The sequence below is a fragment of the Prionailurus bengalensis genome, chromosome B3, assembly GCF_016509475.1.
Source record: "Prionailurus bengalensis isolate Pbe53 chromosome B3, Fcat_Pben_1.1_paternal_pri, whole genome shotgun sequence".
NCBI classification, from domain to species: Eukaryota; Metazoa; Chordata; class Mammalia; order Carnivora; family Felidae; genus Prionailurus; species Prionailurus bengalensis.
In genome coordinates, this window is record NC_057355.1 from 18,549,992 (window position 1) to 18,577,883 (window position 27,892).

Sequence of the window (27,892 nt, forward strand, 5' to 3'; positions counted from 1 at the left end):
ATTCATTACCTCCATGGTGCTAATTTCTGCCCTTAATGCCGTCAGGAATTCCTCTTGGAAATTATGTACTTATATTTCACCAGGCTCCTTCCTTCAGTGGTGTGTAATTCCAAATACAGGTTAGCAGGCAGAGGTGCTGGCAGGTTCCAGCATTTTGTATCCATCCATGTCAAGTGTAACCTTATTACTTACTCCCCACAATGTCTCCAGCTTGGTTTGTAACGAGCCACCTGGGCATGAGACACCTGTGAAGCTTCTAGTCACGCACCATGCCAGTAACCCAATCGTGGGGTCTGGATGATGCGGAAACCCTTTCATATAATCCCTTTTCCTCCCCAAGTCCTACCTCCATCCTGCTGATAATATTATCTGGAGTTCACAAACACAGCGCTCAGAAACATTCATGATGTCAGAAATGAACCACTCGAGATTTTTCCGTTATTTCAATTTACCCTGAAATACATATAAATTATATAAACTTGTTCTGACAAGAAGGGGAACATTAGCATATACCAGGACCTTCCCCCAATCTTTTATTACCAGGAAAATACTAGCACGGGTTATTTAAATTTTGTAGTTATACACTATTAAAAACGTGGTGTGTGTCCGTGCATGTGTGTGTGTGTGGGGGGGTGCATGTGTGTCTTATGTCTTAAGAAATGATGGATAATCCATAAAATGCTGGGGTCCAACAGCTGGCTGATGTTTATCATGAATATAGTTTTGTAGCTGAGCAGTGATGATGGTTTTGGCCAGCATTCATCTAGTGCTTACTTGGGATGGAGGAATTTATAGGCATTACTTCATCTAATCTTCTCAAGACTTCTATGAGAGAGGTTCTAACTTCCCAATTTATAGATGGCAAGATCATGTAACTTACCCACGTGTTTGCCTGTAGCTAGTGGTGGGTGCTGGAACCTGACCCATGCTGCAACTGACCAACCAGTCTGTGATCTCAATAACCCCCATGAGAGGCTGCCCCTGGGTAATATGGAGAGAGCAGTTCACTCTTGTCCTCAGTTACCAAGCCTAACAACTTGTGTGTCTTGGTACCTCTACACAATAAGGAAGTAATCATCTTTTCTTCCCAACCTTAAAACTATTCTATTTAAATAAAGGCCAGAGTAAAGCATGCCTGGGAGAAGGACGGATCTAAGGAACTTCTGCAGGAACTGATACTAACAGAATGGATAAGAAGGACTCCTGGGAGGGGTCAAGGTGGGCCTGGATAAAGTCCACCATGGGCTGCACTGAGGATGGGTGAATGATTTAACCAGGGGCTAGTCGAGCACACACCAGCGGTCCAAACCAGCCTCTGACCTCCACCCCCTTGTCAATGGAACACCTATCCAGCTCAGAAATGTGCTCCACAGTGGGTAAATGCATATGGTGCTGAACGAAACCTCATCTTCAACACAGTGCTGCTTTACTAGGAGATGAGGAATCCTGTCTCTCTGCATATTAAATAATCCATTCATCCATTCAAGCAACTTACTAGCCCTCTTAAGCTCTGGGCACTGCTGGGTATTGGACAGAGACCAGCATACCCAAGTGTTCCCTGCCCACATGGCACATTGTAGGTGCTCTACAAATATTTGCTGAATGAATGGCATATTGACAAGGTCCTTGTCCTTGTGGAGAAGAGAATAAGATAAAGAAGGGGAACGATAAACAAAGGAATAAACAGAGCCATGCAGACTACTTGGCAGGAGTGACAGATGTGCCTTGCCCATACCTCGTACTTGGCCATAGGAAAACTCACTGTTTGGCCACAGTGGACATACTGGAGGTGTTAGAGGCTACAAATTTGATCCCTAAATGGGCTGGCTTAGCTTTTAACACAGAAAAATCTTAGACCTGGGCCACAGACCACATCTTACTGGTCTAGTCGCTATAAATTTTGTCTTTGCTCATTCGGGTCTCAGTAGGTGAGTGTGAGGTTCTCCCGCAGCCTCTCCAGGCCCGTGATTGGCTAGCTGGGGGTCAAGAGTGAATTGTCTTGGTTTCACAGGAAAGCACCCCTGCAAGGATATCTTCCTGCCCCCCAAAACTTGGCACATACACAGGCCTCTGGGAAGACACCTTCATATTTGAATCTCCTGTTTTAGCTGCCAAAGTCCTGAATTTTAATTTCATTTCCAGCATGAGTCCAGACAACACAAAGAACAAACCAGAAAACTGAACAACTACAGGTCTTCCTCAATTTATGATGGAGTTATGTCCTGACAGACCATCATTAGTTGAAAATATCCTAAGCTGAAAATGCATTGAATAAACCTAACCTACTGAATATCATGGCCCAGCCCAACTTAAAAGTGCTCAGAACACTTGCACTAGCCCACACTTGGGCAAAATCTAACACAAAGCCTATTTTATAATAAAGTGTTGAACGTCTCATGTGATTTATTGGTTACTGTATTAAAACTGAAGAACAGAATGGTTGTATGGGTGCAGAATGGTCATACATGTGTTGGTCCTTTACCCTCAAGATCGTGTGGCTGATGGAGAGCTGGGGATTGTTGCTGCTGCCCGGCATCATGAGAGAGGATCATATCATGTGTCACTAGCCTAGGAAAAGATCAAAGTCAAAATTTGTGGGGTGCCTGGGTGGCTCAGTTGGTTAAGCATCCTACTCTTGATTTCTGCTCAGGTCACAATCTCATGGTTCAAGGAGTCAAGCCCCATTTTGGGCTCTGTGCTGACAGTGTGGAGCCTGCTTGGGATTCTCTCTCTCTCTCTCTCTCTCTGCTCCCTCCCCTTTTCGCACTCTCTCAAAATAAATAAACATTTTTTTTAAAAGTCAAAATTTTAAGTATGGTTTCTATGGAACGTGTGTTGCTTTCACAGTACTGTAAAGGTAAAAAATCTCATGTCAAACCATGGTAAGTTGGGGACCATCTGTACGGCATTTAGCAAAACTGCTCTAGTGTCTAATTGCAAAACTTCAAACCTCTGGCTGCATGTTTCACGTCCAGAGAAGGGAGCCACCACAGCTTCCTTTTAACCCCCTCACTCTGAGCTGAAGTCTGCTCCAAGGCTATTCACTGCCTTCTCTTGTCCCACTTGTGAATATCTATTTAAAGGTGGCCTGGTCACAAAGGGTTCCTTTTCATGCTATGGTAGAAGCAGGTTGTACTATTTTTAAATAGGAATGTATAGCAGGAGTATGTCAGATTTAAAGTCAGAAAACTTGGTTTGAGTTCTGCTATCTACCTGTATGACCTTGGGTAAGTTTCTTCTCAAAGTCTTCATCTGTAAAGTGAGATGACCAGCCCTTCCCTCCCTTCTCACCTCACCACTGACAGGCAGGAATGGACTGGACCCCTCCTACCCTGCTCTGGATTTCTGCCATCTCCATAATTTACATCATATCAAGAAGAACACGACTTCTCAGGTTTTTTAAAATGTTTATTTATTTATTTTGGGAGAGAGAGAGAGAGAGAGAGATTGGAAGAGAGAGAGAGAGAGAGGCAGAAAGAGGGAGAGAGAGAGAATCCCAAGCAGGCTCCACATGAATAGTACAGAGCCTGATGCGGCGCTTGATCCCACAGACCGTGAGATCATGACCTGAGCCCAAATCAAGAGTCAGATGTTTAACTGACTGAACCACCCAGGCGCCCCACAACTTCTCAGTTTTAAGATTCTCTGCTTTCACGTGTACGACATAGTGATTCAACAATTCTGTATGTTACTCTCAGTGCTCACCACAGTGAGTGTAGTCACCACACATTATTGCAATACTATTAACTATATTTTTATGCCATACTTTTCATCTCCACGACTTGATTTCTTTTAAAACTTGAAGTTTGTACCTCTTAATCTCCTTACCGATTCTACCCATCCCCATCACCCTCCACCTCTCTGGCAAAGACCATTTTGTTCTCTGTATTTATGAGTCTGTTTTTTTTTCCCCATCTGTTTGCTAATGAGTATGGAGTTTCTTTTTTTTTTTTTCTTTGCAGTGATGAAAATGTTCTTCAATTAGAGTGATGGTTGCACAGCTCCGTGAGTTCAAGTACAATTTTAAACAGATGAATTGTAATGGTATGTGAATTATATCTCAATAAAGGTGTTAAGAAAAGATTCTCTGCTTTTACAATAAATTCATTTTCAAACATTCTTTTGGGAAGGAAAGAAGTTTCTCTTAGATTTATAGGAACAGACTGAATTGTCAGTAGGGAAGCAGAAGGACAAGTGAATAGAGTTTAACCAGCAGCTGATGAGATCACTGGACCCAGAGACATTTCTTTTCAGCCGTCACACCTGATCCGGTTACACTCCAGGAACTGGCACTTGTGTTGGTACTTGTTTGGGGGTTAAAATAACCAGGAGAAGCCTGGGTTTGGTAACACATCATACCACACCCATCACTAAAAGTCTGGAAAAAAAACTCTCATGCTTTGAGAATCGTACAATTGCTGATGCTGAAAGTTCACATCCAAGAGTAACATTCTCATCAGGCTGCCTTTCTTACCGGGACACAGGAATTTTCCAGTACAGTAGCCCTCCTGTTAATAGACTTGCCGGCTCTCACACTAGCTGGATAGCGTCTACTGGATGGTTTTCCTTAGTCTCGCTTTGGTCATGACATCAGCATGCCCCTACGTGTTCGGGGTGGAGGACAGTCTGCTGTTTCCGCCTGCTTGCTGCTGTGTTCCTTTTTTGGTTTTCCTTCTGGTGTCTACGCCATGCTTGGGCGGATCATGTGAGCTGAATCAGGCCAATCAGACCTTATCAGGGAACCTGGAGGGGAGGCAGTGAGTTCACAGTGCTGTGTGGAGCCTGTTGCCTGCAGCTGGCTCCGAGATCCCTTCTCCAAGATATGCTGTTCGGCATCTCTTCAATGTGGGGAGCTACTCCACGTCCTTTCTATGTACTCTTATCTTTTTGTTACATTTGTAGATTCAGTTGCCATTGCCTGGGACCAAAGATCCTTGATGCACATGTTTCCTGAGTCCAGCTTCACTAAAGACAGAACCCAGTGTGTTAGAGAAGCTGGTGGTCTGAGGTCACCTCTGTTGCATTTCTATGCTGTTGCCAGGGCTTTGGAGCAGGTGGGAGTCTCGTGGGGTCAGAAGTACCATTTGTAGACATGTCATTAGCTAACTGGGTGGTTTGCTGCCTCTCGCCATACTTGATCATCTCTTCAGTGGAAGAAAGAGGTCTGAGTACTGAGTGTACTTTTCTGGGAGAGGCATAGGGTCACCTTGCAGGGTGGTGGCCCCTTAAACCTTCTGCCAGGAGCACCTGCCTCTAGAAACTCTAGGAAGAGGGACTTCCAAGATCGAAATTCTCCTGGGGAAATAGCCCGGGCACGGAGTTCTCACAGCAATTCACAGGGTGCAGTGGCACATCAAAAGTGTACTAGTTAGGGACGTTGCAATGATGATCCCCATGTGGCTCTGTGTGATATCCCATTTCCCTTTCTGATGTGACCATGAAGTTCTTCCTCCTAAACTTGCCACGGGCCCTGCTTTGGGAAGTGCTGCTGTGACCAGCACCAGTGTGTACACATAGTGGAGGCCTGGCCAGCCAGCTGGTAGGAGGGTCACAGGACTTGCCATCTATAATTCCAAGAAGTAAGGACACTCAGAGGCAAGACACGCACTCTTACCTTAAGAGAATCATGAATCCCTGTGGAAGCGAACACCACAGCTGGTCTTGGAACAAAAGACACTGTCATGTACTGTTGCTAGTAACTGAACTGGCATTTGTAGCAACCTTATATATTTTAAATTGTGAACCCTTTCCTGTGACATTTGAGGCTGTTCTCTACGACTCTCTCAGGAAAGGTTCTAAGCCAAACAGGGGAAAGGGCCAGGGATGGCTTCACCCTGTACTGACTTCCTCCACCCATTCTCCATCCTGCCTCCTTGTGTGCCCAACTCCTACTATTAGCCTTACTCCACCAGGATTAAAACCTCTCTCAGGCAGGTGCCTGTGTGGCTCAGTCAGTTGAGCATCTGACTTTGGCTCAGGTCATGATCTCGCAGTTCTTGAGTTTGAGCCCCACGTCGGTCTCTGTGCTGACAGCTCAGAGCCTGGAGTCTGCTTCATATTCTGTGTCTCCCTCTCTCTACCCCTCCCCCACTCACGCTCTGTCTCTCAAAAATAAAGATATTAAAAAATAAATAAAAATAAAACCTCTTTCGGAAATAGACCCTATAAATTCACTTGGACACAGGAAGAAGGTTAAGAAAAAGGTAAAATTTCTTCCCTCCCAGGGCAATGTCTTTGGCCTACCAAAGAAATCCTTCATTCCATTCCTTCCTTGACACAATGGCTCCTTAGCCTAACTGTGCAGGCACACAGAACTGGAAGGCTAGCTTCCTTGGAGTACGAGAAGCTGGTATATCTTCCAGCTAACCCCCCCTGTTCTCAGAAAGCACAAGAATAATGCTGTGTACCATAGGGAAACCCCAAGCACTTGAGATATTTGTAAAAAAGATCCTCAAGATACTGAGGGAGCTTAGTTTTTATAAGTGTGATAAGGCTGAGCAAAGGCCAGGCACGCAGGTACACAGGTTTGCTTTAGATGCTCAGAAATAACCTAAGTCCCATGATGCCACCTCTCACAGGTACCCCTTGGAAGACTTATGGATCCAGCCTATTTGGGGTCCTTCTAGAAAGGCTCAAGTGGTTTCTTAGGAAGCAATGGATGCATAATGCCACTGTAAGGCATTAGTTATTTAAACAATTTAATACAAATGCTGGGGTATTTCCAGAGCATATGCATTACTCTAATCCAGCAAGAATGATCCTGTCTTTGTATGAAGGAGTCCTGACCAAAGCCTCTGACAAGTTCTTTCTTTTTTTATTTTTACATCTATGTGTACAACGTAATGATTCGAAATTTGCTTATATTGCAAAATGTTCATGGCAGTAAGTCTAGCTAACATCTGTTACCATATGTGACCACAGAATTGTTTTTCTTGTGATGAGAACTTTTAAGATTTACTCTCTTAGCAACTTTCAAACATGTGATACAGTATTTTTAACTATAATAATAGTTATAATAACTATAATAGCTACAATAATGAGCCATGCTGTACATTACATCCCCAGGACTTATTTTATAACTGGAAGTAGGTACCTTTTGACTTCCTTCACCCATTTCACCCACCCCTCCACCCTCTGCCTCTAGCAACCACCAATCTGTTCTCTGTGTTTAAAAATTTTTGTTTTTGTTTTAGGTTCTACATATAAGTGAGGTCATACAGTATTCATCTTTCTCTGACTTATTTCATTTCACATAATGCCCTCAAAGTCCATCCATGTTGTTGCAAATGCCAAGATTTCATTCTTTTTTTATGGTTGAATAATATTCTACTATCTATTAACTTTATTCATCTGTCAATGGAAATTTAGGTTGTTTCCATATCTTAGCTATTGTAAATAATGCTGCAGTGAACAACGAAGTGCATACACCTTTTTGAGTTAGTGTTTTCATTTTCTTTGGAAAAATACCTAGAAGTGAAATTGCTGGATCATATGGGACTTCTATTTTTAATTTCTTAGGAACGTCCATACTATTTTCCATAGCGGCTGCACCAATATTCATTCCCACCAACACAAGGGTCCCCTTTTCTCCACATCCTCATCAACACCTGTTATTTCTTGTCTTTCTGCTAATAGCCATTCTAACAGGTGTGAGGTAATATCTCGTTGTGGTTTTAATTTGCATTTCCCTGATGATTAGTGTCATTGGACATCTTTTAACGTACCTGTTGGTCATCTGTTTGCTTTTGGAAAAATGTCTACTCATATCCTCTGACCAATTTTTTGGTTGGATTTTTTTTCTTGGTATTGAGTTGTAGGAATTCTCTATATATTTTGGATATTAACCCCTTATCAGAGATACGATTTGCAAATATCTTCTCTCATTCAGTAGGTGGTCTTTCCATTTTTTTATGGTTTCCTTGGCAGAGCTTTTTAGTTTGATGTGGTTCCACTTATTAAATTTTCATTTTGTTGTCTTTGCTTTTGGTATCAAATCAAAACAATCACCATCAAGACTGATTGCAAGGAGTTTATTGCCTATGTTTTTTTTCTAGGAGTTTTATGGTTTCAGGTGTTACAGTCAAGTCTTTACACCATTTTGAGTTCTTTTTTGTGTATGGTGTAAGATTGTAGTCCAATTTCATTCTTTTGTGTGTTGCTGTCCAGTTTCCCCATCTATTGAAGAGACTTTCCTTTCCCCATTGTATATTCTTGGATCCTTTGTCGTAAATTAATTGACCATATATGTGTGGGTTTATTTTTGGATTGTCTATTCTGTTCCATTGATCTGTGTGTCTGTTTTTATACCACTACCACACAGTTTTGATTACTATAGCTTTGTAATATAGTTTGAAAACAGGGCGTGTGATGTTTCATTCTTCCTTCGCAAGACTGCTTTGGCTATTTGGGGTCTTTTGTGGTTCCAGACAAATGTTAGGATTGTTTGTTCTAGTTTTGTGGAAAATACCATTGGAATTTTGATAGGGATTGCATTGAAACTGTAGATCTCTTTGGGTAGTATGAACATTTTAACAATATTAATTCTTCCAATCCATTAGCATGGCATATCTTTCCATTTATTTGTTTTTTCTTCCATGTCTTATAATTCTCAATTTATTCCTACGTATTTTATCATTTTGATGCAATTATAAATGGGATTATTTTCTGAATTTCTCTGATAATTATTAGTGTATAGAAATGCAACAGACTTCTGTACATTAATTTTGCAACCTTACTGAATTCATTTGTTCAAACAGGTTTTTTTTTTTTTTTTTTTTTTTTTTTTTTGTGGAATCTTTGGGGTTTTCTATATGTAGTACCAGGTCATCTGCAATGACAGTTTTACTTCTCACTTTATAATTTGGATACCTTTTATTTCTTTTTCTTGACTAATTGCTCTGGCTAGGATTTCTAGAATTATGTTGAATAAAAGTGGTGGGAGTTGACATCATTTTCTTGTTCCTGATCTTAGAGGAAAAGCTCTCAATTTTTCACCACAGAGTATGTCAAGTTCTTATTTTAATTGTCTCAACCATGTACATGGTTTGTTCATTCTTATTGTGATCTTTCTGCTTTGAGGTTTGGAGAAGAGGTGCCATGGGTGAGAAGAAAGGGAGAGACAGGGCTTTCCTCAGGGTGGTATTTGACTGATCTGGGTAGGCTAGGGGCCACCAAGAGAATGGGCAAGTCTGTGTGCTCTAGAAGGACCCTTGAAGTAGGGACTCCTAGTTTCAGAGACTGGCTTCCCTTTTCTGTTTATTGAGTCCTTTCTCACCTTGTCCAGTACTAAACTCTGTGATGAAGGTAGGATAGGGGGTTATTAAGCCAGTATCAAATCATTTGGCTACTTAGACTACTTGGAACATGGTAGTACATTGTATAGATACTAAAAAGAAATGACCAAGTAAATAAAGTGATGGAGTACCAACTGGTAGTTATTCCCTTCATGTTATGGATGCACAAGCCACTGCTCAGAGACACAGGTGGTCACCCCCAAATTCCCCATCCCCCATTGAGAGGAATGCAAAGCACTAGTTTGTGAGTGGGATTCACTGCCTCTGGATTGAAAACGCTGCCTGCTTACTTGTGTGGCTTCACTAATTTGATAATAGGGGGTGGTTTTTTGGTAAGGCCACAAGAATGATGGCTGGCATGGGGAAAAGGACTTTCAGCCTCATTTGCCAGTGTGTTTGGGGAATGGCAGCAAAGTTAGGCACATATCTTACTAGAAAGCTCTCTGGAGAAAAGGCATAGAGGACACAGGGAGGCTTGGGAGATAGCTGAGGGGAAAGGTCAATTCAAACAGGATCAATGGGAGGGCGACTGAATGCACCCATCAAATGATCTGACCCAAGAATCTCCAACCAGAGGCTCAGGGAGAGATCTGGCATTTTGTAGTGGGAGAGAATGGAAGAGATCAGCAGCCCATGCATGATAATGGTGGCCATTAAATTAAGATCTGGTGATGCTTGTTTAAGAGGTGACACCTAAGGTATTTCAGCCAATGCTCCTGTCTTGAGCTCCACATATTCTGAGATACTTGGGTTCTGGTTTGGGGCTGGCCCTTCAGCCTCTGTATTCATGGGAACCAGCTAGAGGCCTCTGCTTAGAGCTGAAAGAGCCTGCACTTTTTAAAATGTGCACTTGTGTGTTTATTTTTTAACAGCCTTACGGAGATATAACTATGCCACAGAATTCAGCAATTCAGTGGCCTTTACCACAATCTAGAATATTCTTAATATGCCAAAAAGAAACTCTATGCCTTTTTGCCACCAACCCCCAATTTCTTCTCTCCCCCCTCTCCTCAGGAGAAATATCTATTCAGATCCTTTATAATTGGGTTATGTGTCATTTTATTATTGAGTTGTAATAGTTCTTTATATATTCTAGATAGAAGGCTCTTATCAGATAGATGATTTGAAAATATATTTTCCCATTTGCGGGTTGTCTTTTCATTTGCTTAATTTTTTTTCATTTTTCTTGATATTTCAGGGTATCTCAGGACACAGTGGGAGCCTATGAGCACATAAGTTTATAATTTTGATTAAACCTAATTTATCTATTTTTCTTTTTTTGCTTGTACTTTTGCTGTCATATCTAATAAATCATACATAATAAAGATTTTTTTCCTGCTTTCTTTCAAGAATTTTATACATTTAGCTCTTTAGGTATTTGATCATTGGGTTAATTTAAATATATGTGTGAGCCAGGTGCCCATCTTTATTCTTCTATGTGTGGACATAAAGTTGTCACAATACCATTTGTTGAAAAGACTGTTCTTTCCTCATTGAATCCTCTTGGCCACCTTGTCAACAGTCAATGGACAGTAAATGTGAGGGTCTATTTCTGGACTTTCAAATATATACCATGTTCTATATGTCTGTATTGTAACACACTATCTTGATTACTGTAGTTTTGTAGTAAGTTTTAAAGTTGGAAGTATGAGTCTTCCAACTTCGTTCCTCTTTTTAAAGATTTTTTTTGACTATTCAGGGCCCTTTACAATTCCATTTGAATTTCAGGATCAGCTTATCCATTTGTGCAATAAAGATAGCTGGGATTTTGATAGAAATGGCATTTAATCTGTAGATCAATTTGTGGAATATTTCCACCTTCACAATATTAGGTTTTCCAAGCCATGAACATGGTACGTCTTTCCTTTATTGAGATATTCTTTAATTTCTTTTAAAAATGTTTTGTAGTTTTCAGAGTATGAGCTTTGCACCTCTTTTGTTAAATTTATTCTCAAATACTTTATTCTTTTTGATGTTATTGTAAATGGCATTTTTTAAACTTCATTTTTGGTTTGTTCATCATTACTGTATAGCAATACAATTGATTTTAGCTTATTGATCTTATATCTTGCAACCTTACTGAATTTATTGGTTCTAATACTTTTTTTAGTGGATTCCTTAGAATATTCTACATTCAAGATCATGACAGCTGTAAAGAGAGGTAGTTTTACTTCCTCACTTCCAATCTGGATGCCTTTTATTTCATTTTCTTGTCTAAATGTCCTGGCTAGAATCTCCAGTAAAATGTAGAACAGAAGTGGCCAGAATATTGTGTCTTATTCTTGTTCCTAGGGGAAAAACATCCAGTCTTTCACCATTAAGTATGATGTTAGTTGTGGATTTCTTATAGATGCCCTTTATCAGGTTGAGGAAATTCTCTTTCAATTCTAGTTTGTTGAGTTTTGTTTTGTTTTGTTTGTTTTTTTAAATCACAAAAAGGTCTTGGGTTTTGTCAACAGCTTTTTCTGCATCTATTGAGATAATCATGTTTAAAAAATTATTTCATTGATATAATGTGTTACATTAATTCATTTTCAAATGATCGATCAACCCTGCATTCTTGGGATAAGACCCACTTGGTCATGGCGTATAATCCTTTTTATGTGTTGCTGGATATGGTTTGCTTGCATTTTGTTGAAGATTTTTCATCAATATTTGTTTAATGTTTAATTATTTATTTTGAAAGAGCATGCATGCAAATGGGGGAGAGGCAGAGAGAGGGAGAGAGAGAATCCCAAGCAGGCTCCATGCTGTCAGCACACAGGTGGATGCGGGGCTTGACCTCACAAAAGATCATGACCTGAGCTGATACTGAGTAAGCCACTGACTTTAACCAACTGAGCCACCCAGGTGCCCCTCATCAATGCTCATAAGAGATACTGGTTTGTAGTATTTTTTTCTAGTGATGTCTTTGTCCGGTTTTATTATCTGGGTAATACTGGCTTCATAGAATAAACTGGGAAGTATTCCCTCCTATTTTTTTGGAAGAGTTTGTGCAGGATTGGTGTTAATTCTGCTTTAAATATTTGGTAGAATTTGCAAGTGAAGGCTACTGGTCTTGGGTTTTTCTTTTTGGGAAGCTTTTTGATTAGTAATTTAATCTACTTACTTGTTATGGGTCTATTCAGATTTTCTATTTCTTCTTTATTCAATTTTGGTAGCTTGTATCTTTCTAGGAATTTGTCCATTTTATGTTAGTTATCAAATTTATTGGCATACAACTGTTTGTAGTATTCCCTTATAACCTCTTTCATTTCTAATTTAATAATTTGAGTCTTCTCTCATTTTTTTTCTTGGTTGATCTAGCTAAATGTCATTGTTTTATTTTTGTTCTCTTCATATAATCAACTTTTGGTCTGACTTTTTATTGTTTTTCTACTCTCTATTTCAAATATCACCACCCACCCACCCCCAGCGATAAAATTTGCCCTAAGGACTACTTTAGCTGCATTGTCTAACTTTGATATGTTGTATCTTCATTTTCATTCATCTGAAAGTATTTTGTAAATTCCCTCATGATTTCTCTTTGATGCAATTGTTATTTAGGAAGTTTTGTGCTTTTTTTTTTAATTTCCATGCATTTGCAAATTTCCAAAAATTCTTTCTGTTGTTGATTTCTAACTTTATCCCATTAAGGTAAGAGAATATACTTTGCATTATTTCAGTCCCTTTACATTTGTTGAGGTTTATTAAATGGCCTAGATGATGGTCTATCCTGCGGAATGTTTCACACGCACATAAGAAGAATGTATATTCTGCTCTCGTTGGGTAGTGCTCTATAGATACCTCTTAGGTCTAGTAGGTTTATAGTGTTGTTCAAGTCTTATACTTCCTTATTGATATTTTCTAGTTTTAAAAATCCATTACTGAAAGTCTGGCATTAAAGTCTCTAATATGGTTGAACTATTTTTCTCTTTATATTGTATATTGTAGGGCTCTGTTATTAGGTACAGACACATTTATAATTGTTATATCTTTGATGGACTGCCCTATACCATTATAAAATACTTTTTATTTCCAGCAATTTGTTTTGTTTTAAAGTCTATTTTGTCTGGTATTTGTATAGGTACTCCTGATTTAAAAAAAATTTTTTTTTAAATGTTTATTTATTTTTGAGACAGAGAGAGACAGAGCATGAACAGGGGAGGGGCAGAGAGAGAGGGAGACACAGAATCTGAAACGGGCTCCAGGCTCTGAGCTGTCAGCACAGAGCCCAACGCGGGGCTCGAACTCACGCACCATGAGATCATGACCTGAGCTGAAGTCAGACGCTTAACTGACTGAGCCACCCAGGCACCCCAAGGTACTCCTGATTTTTTATGGTTTCTTTTTGTGACACATCTTTTTCCATCCTTTTACTTCAAAAAGTCTTTGTATACAAATAAGGAGGAAAGAATAATACTTTTCTAGAAAAAATCAGTTATATCTATGGACTATTTATTCCTGTAAGAGAGCCAGCCAGCACAGAACTGTCATTAGTGGCTTTCATGAGAAGGGGCTAATAATCTGGGAAGCTGCCACCAAGCATACCCCAACCTCAGTTCTGAAATATCTCCAGAGATTCTACAAGTCAGAAATACTTCATTGTCTACTCCCACTGTAGAGCCATTCCTTCTTGGTCTGATGTATTCTTTTTCCCCTAGAACGTGGAGAGTACATATTTCCCTCTCATTTCTTCACTGTGATCTTGGTTGTATTTGTTTTTATTCCTCAGACTGAGTTTCAACTTTGCAATTTACTTGTCCTTTTTTGTAATTGCAGCATAAAAAAAATCAATGCAAACATTGAGTGCTCAGTGCTCTTTATATTTTAATACTCAGAAAGTCAGAAAGAGAGAAGGACTTTTAATGGACCCCAGGGTCTACATGTAAAATATTTCTTGACAGGAGAATTCTGTTACCTGTGGAACTCATATCTCGGAATTCTCTTGTCCTCTGTAATAATCAAAGGACAGGGATGTTCAAATAATCAAATGGTTAAGTATGGTGGAAAAGAAGAAAATTGCATCTTCAAATTCAAAATAGTACTCTGAAATGCTTTCTCTTTCTCCATCTGGAATGTTTCCTAATTTAAACAAATAACTAAAGGCTTCAAAGCTTTACTATTTAATTTAAATATGAGTGAAATTCTGGAATTTGATTAGTGTTGGAAAACAGATCTGGAATCCATCTAAATTTCTCCTCACCATTCCCATACTGATAAGGCATGTAAGAGATCAGTAATGCTATTTGCTATATTTCCTTTTCAGGCACTGTTATTTCATATGGTTTGTGGGGTGCCCCTCATCGTAGACCTGTGGACATATGCTAAGGTGTCTGAAAAGTGGGCCAAGCCTGAAAGAGGGGAGTCCCACTCTGAAGATCCCCAGGCTATCACTGTTGACTTGTAGTAACATACAACCATAGGCCTTGCCCTCCTGCCCATGAGCAGTCCTGCATCATGGGCTCCTGTTCTGCCACAGGGAGTAGTCAGTGCCAAAGGTGGCCTCCTCTGACCTCCCACATCCAGGGCATGGTAGATAGAGATGTGGCAATTAGATTTACCTGTTTTATTTTCCAAGAAAGCAGGAAACTTAAAAGCTTAATGTTTTAGACTGGCTAGAAATGGATTAAACAATGTTTCTGTTCAGATTTTGGCTGTGTCTAAAGATCCACATGTTCTAGGTTTCATTCTTAAATCATGATCTCACACGCACACACACACACACACACACACGAATACGCTTTCATAAAAACAGGAGGGGTTCCATTCCATTTTAACTAAAACAAGGCACACCTGGTTAAGATAATGAGCAAAGAGGACAAATTTAAAATCCAAATACACTTCCTTACAGATGACTATTCAATTCAACTGGCAGTACAATATTAGATATTCTTTTCTGAATCACTGTAATTCAATGTACAGTACAGTATGTACTGTCTGGGATGAAGTTCAAATCATAAATACTATGGGAAACATCTAATAGCTTGGAATGGCCTTTGCAAGTGGCCAATAAGCTCTAAGAGACTGCAAACATATTAAATCTGGTGAAGCATGAGCTATGTGTTCCAGAATGAGCCCATCTCCCTGTCATACCCCACCTCCTTACTCCAGTACTATCTGGGACTGGGTCTTAAGGAGCTGGCACACGGTGTTACTCTTTGGATGCCAAATGATGGTGGGGCCTCTTCCCTGCAGACTGTGGTCAGCAAGGTGAAGGCTGCTGGCCACAGTCATAACAGCTGAGCTGATCTGTGATTTCTGCCTCTCCTGCCAATGTCGGGGCCAGATTTGCCGATGTGTTTGTGTTGGTGTGCAAGATGCTGGAGAGAGGCCATCTGCCCTGCGTGTCAGATTCCAGATTCCGTATGGTTATGGCAGGGTTTGGGAGAAGTATCCACAGAGCTAGGGGCAGGATTAGAATAAAGAGGTGCTAATGGTGTGCAGTTGGGAAGGTAAAGGAAACTGTCGGGAACTTGATGGAAAAAGAGGGTTGAAGAAAATTAAAGAAAGATCAGGGGAAATAAAGAAAAATATAAGGGAGAAGACAAACATTGCTGTTGTTTTAAAGGTCAAGGAGTAACAATAATATAGAAAGGCTCTTTCACCTTGCCAGATTCAACAGTGAGTTGCATTTTGGCTCCTTCAATAAAATTTACACCATTGGGATCTTGGGCTCTCCTTCCAGGTTACAGGCTCTGTCTTCCAGTCATGCCCATCCCACCTGAAACAGTCATTTATTCTCCAGATGCTATACATCTCCACACTCACCCCCTTCACTAAGGTCCAGTTTTTACTTACAGATTAAATCTCTTTCTGATTATTTAGCACTAGTTTTCTGAGGCCAATCTCTTCACTTTTCTTCACCTTCGTCCATATTGCTATATGTTCTGAAGACAGGTCAACTAGATCACGCTATGCAAGAATTCAAGTTTTATTGTTCAAATATATGTGTGTGTACATACATATGTGCATATGTATATATCTCTACATAACATTTGCATATATAGTGTATGTATGTGTGTATATACATACATGTGTGTGCATCTGTGTGCTTAAATATAAATAAATATAACTAAGATTTATAGGAATTTTAAAATCTATCAGATCACATTTCTTCAAACAATATTCTTTGATAAGCCATGACACTTCATTTTCATGAGTCCACACTTTAAGAATCAGTACAAAGTCAGATGGTTTAAAATATAAACAAACAAACAACAAATAAAACCAGACTAAAAGAGGCATCCAGGCTTTCTTTTCTAGGCTCTGAGACAAATTTCAGGTGCTGTCTTCTATCAATTTCATTTTATCCTCTGCTCTTGGAAACTCCACTCATTCTTTAAGTCTGATTCATATGATTTTACAGAGTCAGGAAGGGGGTCAGAGAGGAAAAAAAGATGACCCAGAAAGGTAGGTCAGAGAGGGGGAGGGAGAAACTAAGTCACATGAGAACAAGGAACCTGTGTGTCTTTCTTACTTCTAAATACCTTGGTACTTAGAACAGGGCCTGGTGAATGGGATGGTACTCAACAAATACATGCCAGATGAGGGAAATTACTGATGTTGTACTGTGCACTTAGGGTCAGGTTGGGTGCTTTTACATTTGTTTATTTTTGAGAGACAGAGAGAGAGCACAAGTTGGGGAGGGGCAGAGAGAGAATGAGACACAGCATCTGAAGTAGGCTCCAGGCTCTGAGCTGTCAGTACAGCGCTTGACATGGAACTGGAACTCACAAACTGTGAGACCATGACCTGAGCCGAAAATGGAAGCTTAACTGCTTAGCGATTGAGCCACCCAGGCGCGCCAGGCTGGGTGCTTTTAAAAAGAGTACTGAACAACTGGGCAATAAAAAGTAACTAGGTATAACAACATGTTCTTCTTTGTGTAATAAGAACACGTATTTCCTGAGGCAGTACCTTTAGAACTTGGGCTCATGCTGAGGCTGTGGTCCCAGAGTCCCAGAGGGCAGAGCAAGGGTAAGCAGTAATCTAAGGTGGGGCCAAGTCTGGCCTGCAGACTGTTTTCCTACAACCCAGGAGTTGAAAATAGGTTTTTACATTTCTAAAAGGGTTATAAACAAAACAAAGAAAAACAGACATCAGAAACCTTATGTGGCCTGTAAAACCAAAACTACTTATTATCTAGCCCTTAACAGAAAAAGTTTGCTAACCCTCGTGCTAAGGAGATACTAAAAATGTGCCTCTGAGCTTACTTTTAGTCTAAAGTGTGTTTGGCTTGAACTTGTGTTCAACCACGGTGAGACTGCAGGCCTGTGGTCTGTCAGAATGCTCTGTGAGCGTGCGCACGCGCGCGCGCACACACACACACACACACACACACACACACACACACTCTCGATGTTCTCCATCCAAACTTAGAGCAGCTCCGTAGCACTGAATTATAGAGTTTATACCTTTGTTAATTCATGCTTGGTGATGTGACTTTTGTAGGTGTTTTCCGACATGATTTTCTTGTTAGAGTTTCACAGTGCAACAAAGTTCCTTCCTAGAATATCTGTGTGTGGCAAAATCATAAAGGTGTTGCATGTAATATGGTGTAATGATCACAGAGCTTTGTTATGGAGCTTTGGATTCATCTGTAATCTAGCTGAAATGCTCAAGGCATAACCTAATTACCTCCCTTCTGTCTTTCACTAAAGCTGGGAAATTTTTGGTCATTGTTTATGATTATTTTCTGCCCTAATCTTCCCCTCTTCCTCTTCTCTGACTCTAATTACATTTATGTTAGGATGCCTGATATTATGGCACAGATCACGGAGTCTCTGTCACTGTCAACAATCTTTTATTTCCATTTTCCAGATGGATAATTTCTATTCTTCTATCTTTAAGTTCGTTGATTTTTTTTTTTTTTTCATCATCTGCTGTTAGGCCCATCGAGTGATTTTTTAAAAAAAATTTCAGACACTATATTTCTCAGTGCTAAAATTTTGTTTGCTTTTAGAGTGTCTCTTTTTTGTGCTTAGGTTTCCTATATGTTCATTGATTGTGGCTATATTTTTTCTTATGTCTTTGAGCATAATTATAATAGCTGCTTTGAAATTCTTATCTATTAATCTCAATATATGTGTCCTCTTGGAGTCAGTTTCCTTTAATGTATGGGTCACATGTTTCTGGGGGTTTTTTTTGTATGTCTAGTAATTTTGGACTGTATCTTGAACATTGTGACTGCTATGTTAATCTATAGCAGTGCAGTTCAATAGAATTAACACATGAGCCATATATGTAATTTTAATTTTCTATTATCCATATTAGAAAATTAAAAAGAAATTGGTGAATTTTACTAATATATTGCATTTAACCCAATGTATTCAAAATATAACTATTTCAACATGTAATCAGTATTAAAAATTACTAAGATATTTCACAATCTCTTTCCATACTAAACCTTTGAAAACAGGTGTATACTTTTACAGCACATTTCAAATTGGACAACACTGCTACCAAAGATGGTTATGTGCTCAGCACAGTTAGGAGTATCATTAGTGAAGAATATTGAGAGGTGGTCCAATAAAAGTAACCCCATCATTTAAATTCTATTCGTTGGCATTCTGCAGAGATACTGTGGGCCTACTATGATATGAAGAAGGAAAGAGTACACTGAGCTTCTCTTCCCCATCACATATGTGTCTCAATTCAATCAGAGAAACTCTGATTCCATGTTTTATATTATTTGGCTTATGTGCATAATTTTAGAAATATTTGGACACTAAAATAGTTTGAAAACATAAATGATTTTAAAACAGGATTCTTAGAGCACCTGGGTGGCTCACTCAGTTAAGCATCTGACTTGATATCGGCTCAGGTCATGATCTAATGGTTGTGAGATCAAGTCCTGCATTGGGCTCTGCACTGAGCGTGGAGCCTGCTTGGGATTCTCTCTCTCCCTTTGCCCCTCCCCTGCTTGCACACACACAAAATAAAACAAAATAAAATAAAATAAAGGGTGTCTGGGTAGCTCACTTGGTTAACTGTCTGACTTTGGCTCAGGTCATGATCTCACGGTTTGTGGGTTTGAGCCCCACGTTGGGCTCTGTGCTGACAGCTTGGAGCCTGGAGCCTGCTTCTGATTCTGTGTCTCCCTCTCTTTCTGCCTGTCCCCTGCTCACACTCTGTCTCTCAAAAATAAATAAATGTAAAAAAATAAAATAAAATAAAATAAAATAAAATAAAATAAAATAATTCTTGAATGGATTCCTAAGATCATTCTTGCTCTGTCATGCCCTTGAGCCCATGCTGACCTCTCCTCTTCTAGATTCACTTATCCTACTTTCCAATATGTCACAGAGCTGGGCTGTCTCTGTGACCTGTCTGATCTTTGAGTCTTCACGGTGGCAAGGCCTTCCTTCTTTGGTTCTGGGTGTGTGTGGTTGATTCATTTACCAATTGATGCATTTGTGGGATGGCTGCTCATACCAAAGATGCTCAGGGAGACTTCTGAGAGTGAGCCATTCCTCATGGCCTTCAGTGTTAGGGTGGAATTTTATTCTTTCGTTTAAATTGAAGTATAATTAACATACAGCACTATATTAGTTTCACATGTACAACATAATTCAATAATTCTATATATTGCTCACGACAATAAGTATAGTCACCATCTGTCACCAAACAACACCGCTACCATCTTATTGACTATATTCCCTATGCTGCCACTTTTATCTCCATGTCTTATTTATTTTGTAACTGGAAGTTTGTACCTCTTAATCCCCCTCACCTAGTTCCCCTTGCCACCCACCTTCATCCTTAAGTTGCCATGGACCACACACAACCCACAGAGTAAGTCTCACCTCTTGCTTTCCCTCTTATCTTCCCTCTCTCACTCATACACACTTTACCAGTTTGACAAAGCAAAGGAGGTTGGCACGAAAACCAAAATGCTTTGCGAAACTTTTGTACCAGGTGAGAGGCACAAGTTGGTCTTAAAAAGCTGCCATGTCAAAAGTCCAGCTTCTTTATAAAAGAAAAACATGCAGAGAACCACAAAACAAAAACCATGTACCGCAACCCAGAGCAGAATGGGAGGCCAGGGGTGATATTACACACTCTAACAACCACAGCCCTATGCAAAGTCTCACTGAAATGGCTGGAAATAAGGAGGCTTAACTGACAAACACGTTTCACACATTCATCTCGGTTGACAGCCCAAGAAAATTCACTCCAGAGCACATGAGAAACATGGCCACGAAAGCTGGGGTTGGCAACAGACCCCCTGATGGGTTCTAAACAATGTACAGCAAGATCCACACTCACTGGTGTTAGTTTCAGCCACTGAAACAGATCAACCACAGACACTAACCTGTGTTACTTACTCATGGGTTCTCACACTCTGACTTCGATTTCCTTTTTCTCCAAGACAAAATAACTTGGCAGGAGCTGACATGTATCAGTTGAAAGCATGTGATGATTTTTTCTGCATGAGATGTTCTTAGTGGCCTGCTAAAAAATACCTTCTAGCTAGGATTGTACATTTTTATCAGACCTCTCGCCAGAAAGTCAGTATTTCGAGCAAGCAGAAATCACTTGCCAACAACAAGAGAACGTGGCAGAGAGAGGTACTGTGGTGTTAATTGTATCTCACCCCCCAACTCATAGGTGCTTCTACCCCGACCCTGGAGGGTCCAAGTTTGAGAACACGGTGACTTACCGTGATTGGCACGGGTGTGAGTTGCACCTTCGGACCTGGGGCTCTGGACGGCTTGCTTGAGGACAGTCACTGTCATTCACCAGAGTTGTGGTCTTGTTAACAATCCGTGTGCAGGACACAATGGTTCTGCGTTCCCCTGGAAACCAAACACAGGGAACTGAGAGGCTATGGCTACACACACCTGGAAAGGCCGTTCATTGATGTGGATGGAGGAACATTCAGGTGCATCTTTTGATCAGTTTGCCATTTTAAAGTGGCTGTTGTAATGCTTTATTGGTTGTCAGAGAGAAAGAACCATAAGGTTAGGGATGAGGGTGTGTAAGACATGACAAGGGGCACCATGGGGCAGGAGGAAGATTCTAGAACAGAATCAGAAAGAGGCAACACCTCAGATTAGCTATGTGCTTAGACAGCTTGGGATTCATTGAGGCCAGAGTTCTGATTTGGCTCTTTAATTTCCAACAAAGATTGCCAATCTCTGTATCCGTTCCTTTGATATTTAAAGTCTATGCAGGTCTGGTCTTGATTAATTACCTGTACATCAGCCCTCACCAGAAGATCATGGCTCCCTATTACAGAATTCCTACGTGTTGGAGAGAAGTGAGAAGCAGAGGGGCTGGTCTGAAGGACACGCAGACCTGCATCGTCCAGGCAGGCAATCTCGAGCCAATCTGAGAATCTATTTCGCTAACTACTACTTGTCCAGGGTATCACTTGCATTTGGGAACTTCACTAACTGGTTGTCCCAGATGGATGTAGCCATTCTCTGGGTGTCCCCAAAGCACCCTACACACTGCTTGGTCATGACTTTGCCACGGAGGCAGATGATAGGGAGCAGGGAGGGTAGTTTCTGGAGTCAGGCAGCCTGGCTTCAAACTTCGCTCCATCACTAGCATAATGATCACCGTATCAGCAGCCAGCCACCATGCTTCTGTGCCTCGATCTTCTCAACCAGGCTGGTTTATTTAACCCCCGTGCCTTAGGGTGTTCCAGGGATGGTTAAAATTAAGCGATACATATAAATAATTTAGAACAGAGCCTAGCAAGGGTTAACACTCCATGTTAGCTGTATTTTATTTTCATTGTTATTTGGGAAGTATGGCAATAAAAGATTAAGAGGATGTCAAGGACAACTATTTGGACCCCAGATTTCTCGCTTGGTCTCCTGGAGAATTTGTCCTTTAGGGATGCCTCAAAAGTGTGGAGTCCTGAATTATACCATCAACTGTTACTGCCTGCAACTGCAGCCTTGGGTGAGTGCAGAAAGCATGGGGCCGTCTCAAGCCACATTTTCGTTTTGGCTGCAGGTTTGACAATGGTGAGTCATCGGTTGTCATCTGACAACCTGAGAGTCACTGGTGTCATAAAAGAATGCCACTGGGCCAACAGTGACAGAACAGTACCCCGCCCCCGCCCCCAGCTGAGGGGAGCCTGCTAACTGCTCCATTTGGGCCATGCTTCGTTTGCCCAAGAAAAAAGTCTGGCAATTAGGGATATGGGAGTTGCTGGATTTGGAGGTTGCAGGGACATTGGCACAGGGGGACAGCTGAGGGATGGGGGGCTCCTAGGGAGAAGTGCAAAGTGGGACAACGACAGGGCTGATGAGGGTTCCTGAAGCTATGCCAACTGCCAGGGCTGCCTGAGGAACAGGCTAAGAACAAACAGCAAGGACAGTTAGCCAAGATGTGCAGGGGAAGAAAGGAATTCACAGCTGGCCCTGGCAGTGTCTGATGGCCCAATGATGTTGTGGATAGAATTCCTACCTATTAGAAATGGGACAAGTCACTAAATGGTAAGCAATCCTCTACATATCAGATACCTGACAAACACCATCTTGGCGGTCAATAGCCATGTGGAATTGGGTATTGGTGGGGCCATCCCACTCTCTGGGCTGGCATTCCAGAGTCTAGGTGAACTCTCCATCCTAACTCTGTGCCCATAAAAACCCATACATCCTGTGTCCCACCTCTCATCACCGGGCTGTGTGTCTTATCAGGGTGACAAATTACCCTGTCCCAAGGGGCTGTTGGCTAAGAGTTCAGAATGGCTTCCTACTGCTCCCCCTAAACCTCCCCATAATGAATATGGTGCCTTTTGCCGATACTAATTTTTGCAGTATGGCAGTTCCTTCCCTGCAGTAGGCATAGGGGCCGATCACTCTATTTGAGAGGTGAGAACATTTTAGTATAGATAGGATAAGTCATTTGCTAATATATGGCAGCAAATTGTGACTCAGCCAGGACTCATGCTCGGAATGTTTCATCAGACTCGTGGGGCTTTTTCCTTCTGCTGTATCCTGTAGTGGGACACCTGTGGCAAAAAGGAAAGAGTATTTTGGGGCAACACATCTGGTTCCCTTCCACCAAACAGTAACAAGTGAAGGTCTATCCTGTTCATCCCCAGGGTCACTTACCTGTCATACCTGTGATGTATCTGCATAGCGGCCAAACTTCCACTCAGGTCAGAGTCCAAGGGCCCTGGGCCATAGGCAAAACAGCCTTGGGGGCACAGCTCCAACACGGAGGAGTTTGGAAGGCTACACAAGTGTTTTGCAGAGAGAGTTCAGTGGGGTGTGCTTAAGTTTCCCGGGAAATACAGGTGACGTGGCCAGCCCTTCTCGTGCCCTCTGCACTGGCTGCCGAGTGCCTCGAGTTCACAACCTTCCTTGAGCAAAACCCCATACCCCATGGGCACGTGACCCCGGATGCTCACCTCCTCCGCACTGCACGCTGCACCCTTCCCAGCCGCTGTGGGTCCAGATGAACAAAGAGTCCTGGGGTTTTTCCGGCTCGCTTTGATTTTCGGCAGTGTAGTTTACAGGAACGGTGTACTCGTAATGGATTCCATAATTTTGGTCATGAAATAACAACACCTGGATCAGCAGCAAAATAAAAGGCCATTCTGGAATCAAGCGGAAGCATCCAGGCTTGCTGAATTTGCAAACCAGGCCGCCCTTGGGGCTGTCTCTCTACCAGGGTAACCAGTTCGTTTCTGGGTTTCAAAACACGTTCAGTCTAGGGGCACCCCCTTATTTGGGTCTTGGGTTCCTCAGATACTCAACTCAGGGGCTGGAGTGTATGTGGACCATCAGCAGGGAGCTCTGCCCCTTCCCATTGGAGACAGGACCAGTTTGGACGAGGAATTTGGAGACAGGCAAATTTGCGGGCTCTCACTGAACTCTATGTGGAGAGCCCCTCGGTGCAGAGAAAAGAGCCTGTTTCCGCATACTCACCCACGAAGCTGCCCTTGCAGCAAGAAAGACACAAACATACTGTTTTTCCCTAAAAAGGCATGTGAACAAGTAGGGTTATTCTACTTCTTTGAGAATGAACATCACTCTTCAGTCCCCTAGCGCCGGTCATTGGCACATGGAAGGCAGGCTCAAGGGCAAACACAGCCCACCGCAGAGGAGCCTTGGGGACTTCTGTTTAGGAGTCCAAAGACGCACAAGCCTTCTTGTTGCCACAGGAGCTAGGATGTCGATGCCCACGGGGTGACAGAGGCCTGGCTCGAGGCTGAAAGCTCAAAGTGAGGGGCGGGGAGCCATCCTGCAGCTTGGGGAACCTTGGGTCTGAAATCCTGGTGAGTGAGCAGATGGATGGGCCTGCTGTTCATATGACAAGGCATCACAAGCCCTGTAAAGACAGAAGTGCTCTCTCAGCTTTGTTTCTCGACACACACGCTTTGGTGCAGAACAAGCCTTCTTGCGGGAGCCTGGCTGGAGGTGACGTGTCTTTGGGCTAGACTCAGAACCAGTGGGTACTTCTGGGTCAAGGCAGCTCTCAAGTTCACTTCCAGGCCTGGAGAAGCAGCAGACAGCTACAGGCGGAGTGTGCTCCACCTGCCTGGACCCGGGGAGGGGACCGCACAGCTCCTGAGCATCTCCCACCCCTCCCAGAGCTTGACTGGTGGGGTGGGGGTGAGGTGCTAAGAGCAGCCTGAACCGCACACACATCCACTTCTCCAAGAAACAGACGTGCAGTAATGCATTTGGAAAAATGCCTCCAGTTAAAAAAAAAAAAAAAGATAAAAAAAACCTCTTTAAAAGATCTTTATTATCTCAGTATGGGAATAAGACTGGTGAATCAAGAATCCATATGAAACCAATTTCATGCAATTTTGCAGCCACGTATAATTTGTGTGTGTGAGTGTATAATTGGTTTCAAATGCAGGTCCCCATGCCTCTTATGGACACTCCTGACCCTGCAGGCAATGTATGCACCCCAGTTTGGGGACAGCAGACTTCTATTTAGAGGCAGAGGGGCATGTCTCCTTTCTGGATTTAAAAACTTGAAGTAATCATTTTTCAAGAGAGAAAAGTGATTAATAAATATTAAAAAGGGTTGGAACTTCAGCTGAGTCTTATCAGGCACGGTCTGCATGAGTCCAGGCTGTGCGTTTGCTTTGATGGGCTGATGGTTCACTCACAGTTGATGAAAGCATTGGGCAAAGAAGGAAAATATACCCGTCTTAGGGTCTGATAATAAAGCAGATTCATGTGCTAACAGGTGACAGTGCTGCATGGCTTTTATCTCGTCTTATGCTTCCTCTTACATCAGGACAGGAGGATTTGTTCTAATCCAGTAATCTATTGCAGGGCAGTGGCTTCAGTATAGGTTCTTGGGGCCCAGAAATCAAACTTGCAGGGCTGCGTCTACAGTGGACTTCGTGGGCTGAGTGCTGGTCGCACGGGCAGGCTGCAGGACGGTTGAAGTCATGCATGGAAACCAGTTCACTCTGATCTCGTCAGAAGGTGTAGCAGGGGTAGGGCCATCATGGGTGATGTTGTACTGGGTGCCCGTGCTCGCAGGCAGAGCTGGTCTCCTCAGGGGATTCCCTGAGAAGTGGCCAGGGAATCTTCTGGCTGTCACCTAACCTTGAACGGCTGCAGATTGCCAGAGACCGCAAATTAATGGAGGAAAAAAAAAATTTCCAAGCGGAGACTTTGGCAAGCACAGAGGACAAAATGTGCTTTGATTACAGACGCACAAGCTGCCACAAAATCCGTTCTTTGGAATGAGACATGGAATCAATAATTATGAGCTATCAGAAGTTAGCCATGAGAACTTCTGGACCCTGAGAAAGAAATGGTGGTATCCCCTTCTCTGGAGATCTTTAATGCTTTTACAAGGATGTATGACCGATGATAAAGTGGTTTACACGGGGTCCCCGCCCGAGACAAGAGGTAAGACAAGGTTGCCCCAACCTGGGCTGACTACCCAGGGAGTAAATCTTCCTGTAGAACCTGGTTCTCCTTCCCGATTGCCGAACTCCTGTTGCAAGCCGAGTCTGGAAAATCTGAGCGACGCTGGTTTGGAAAGAGAGTCAACAGTTCATTTCCAAAAGGTAGTTTCCAATGTGGATATACAAACTGTGGGGCGGATCTGTGCCATCTGATATAAAAACACAGACTCCGAGCGAGGCTGTCTGCTCGATGAGGCCAATTCTCCCTGGCTGCCACATGGTGAAGTATTTCCTTCCTGGAGGCGGTTCCTTTTGAAAAAGATGGTAACTCTCTCTGCCAGTGAAGAGCCAGGGCAAAGTTTTGGGAGGGGGAAATTCTCAGGCATGTGGCAAAAGGGATGAGATAAGAGAAGATGGAGAGAGAGGGGGGGCAGGGGAGGCTTGAGCAGCAGGTGGCCAGGTAACCCACCAGGAGCCAGGTCCCCAGGAACCTCTCCCCAGGGCCCAGGGAAAAAGAGAGCCAGCAGACCCCTTGGAGAACCAGGCTCAAGACAAACACAAAAGCACAGCAAGTTACCATCAGATGCAGTGGTATTTTGGTTGGTCCCTTGGCAGAAATTTTCTCCCACAGGCCCCTTCTAACGTAGCGCACAGTGGTGCCGGCGATCTGGTACTCCCCGGGGAGCTCGATCTTCCAGTCGCTGTTGATGGATCTCTTACTGGTGTCTTTCAGGGCTGGGAAGAAAAAGGGGACACCATGGGAACCAGGGGAGTCAGTCTGGGTGTCCTGAGTGGTGGGGCAGAGGTCTCAGCCTCCGCCTCTACAGGGGAAGGGAGGAGGGTGGCGTGCAGTGATCCGGCCTGCACCTCATCCTGCGCGCATCGTAAGGCGGCGGAAGCCTGTCCGGTCCTCCGCTGGTAAGCCCTCCGCTCGTTCCTGGAGGCCCCAGCCCGTTGCTGTCACACACACCAGCTCACCCTGCCGACCTGCCCGCCTCTCTATGGCCTCTGCACTTGTCCGCTCTCCGTGCTGTGAGTGGTTGGTGCCTCGATGCCTCCTCACTCCTTACTCAGCTCCCGGTGCCTCGGTTTTCCCCTGTCCCCCAGCCCCACCGTCCCTGAGTGCCCTTCTTCCCTCTCTGGGTTAGCTCCTCCCCCTTAGAAGGTGAGTTTTCTGTGTACCGGCAACAGAAGCCTGGCTCACAGGGGGCAAACAGCCCAAGGGCCGCAGGACCTGGAGAAACCTGAGAAAGAGCGGTTGCAATAGTGGCAGCTTCAAGTGTGGGCTGCCTCAGAATCCACCCACCCGGTGGGGGTGCGGGGAGGAGCGCCAGAGGGTGGAGACAAACACAGCACAACCACACGTTCCTAAACTCCCAGGGGAGAGGGTCTCCTGCCTGGTGGGTGAATTCTATCTTAACGTGCCCAAGCCTACCAAGAGGGGTTTGCTGCTTTAGCAAAACGCATCAACTCATTTTACTGTTACCTACCTGGGGCTTCTTATAGTCATAGCCCAGGGGCGCCTGGGTGGCTCGGTTGGGTAAGCGTCTAGCATCGGCTCAGATCAAGAACTCACGGCTCATGGGTTTGAGCCCCGTTTGGGGTTCTGTGCTGACAACTGGGAGCTGGGAGCCTGCTTCGGATTCTGTCTCTGTCTCTCTCTCTGCCCCTCCCCTGCTTGTGCACTCTCTCTCTCTCTCTCAAATATAAATTAAGAAAAAAATAAAAGAAGAGTCGTAAAGTTACAGCTTAATCCGGTTTCTCTTAAGGA

General features: G+C 42.7%; 1 protein-coding gene across 4 annotated transcripts in view; it reads right to left on the minus strand.

Annotated features, from left to right (window-relative positions):
* Positions 1-27,892, minus strand: part of ADAMTS17 (ADAM metallopeptidase with thrombospondin type 1 motif 17) — a 346,681-nt gene that overhangs the window by 50,088 nt on the left and 268,701 nt on the right. For all 4 annotated transcript variants that reach the window (XM_043554794.1, XM_043554792.1, XM_043554793.1 and 1 more), the window contains 3 exons: positions 26,699-26,856; positions 23,650-23,809; positions 20,938-21,073 (listed from right to left, as the gene is read on the minus strand). In XM_043554794.1, coding sequence (XP_043410729.1) covers positions 20,938-21,073; positions 23,650-23,809; positions 26,699-26,856 — 454 coding nt within the window. The remainder of the gene's footprint in view (positions 1-20,937; positions 21,074-23,649; positions 23,810-26,698; positions 26,857-27,892) is intronic.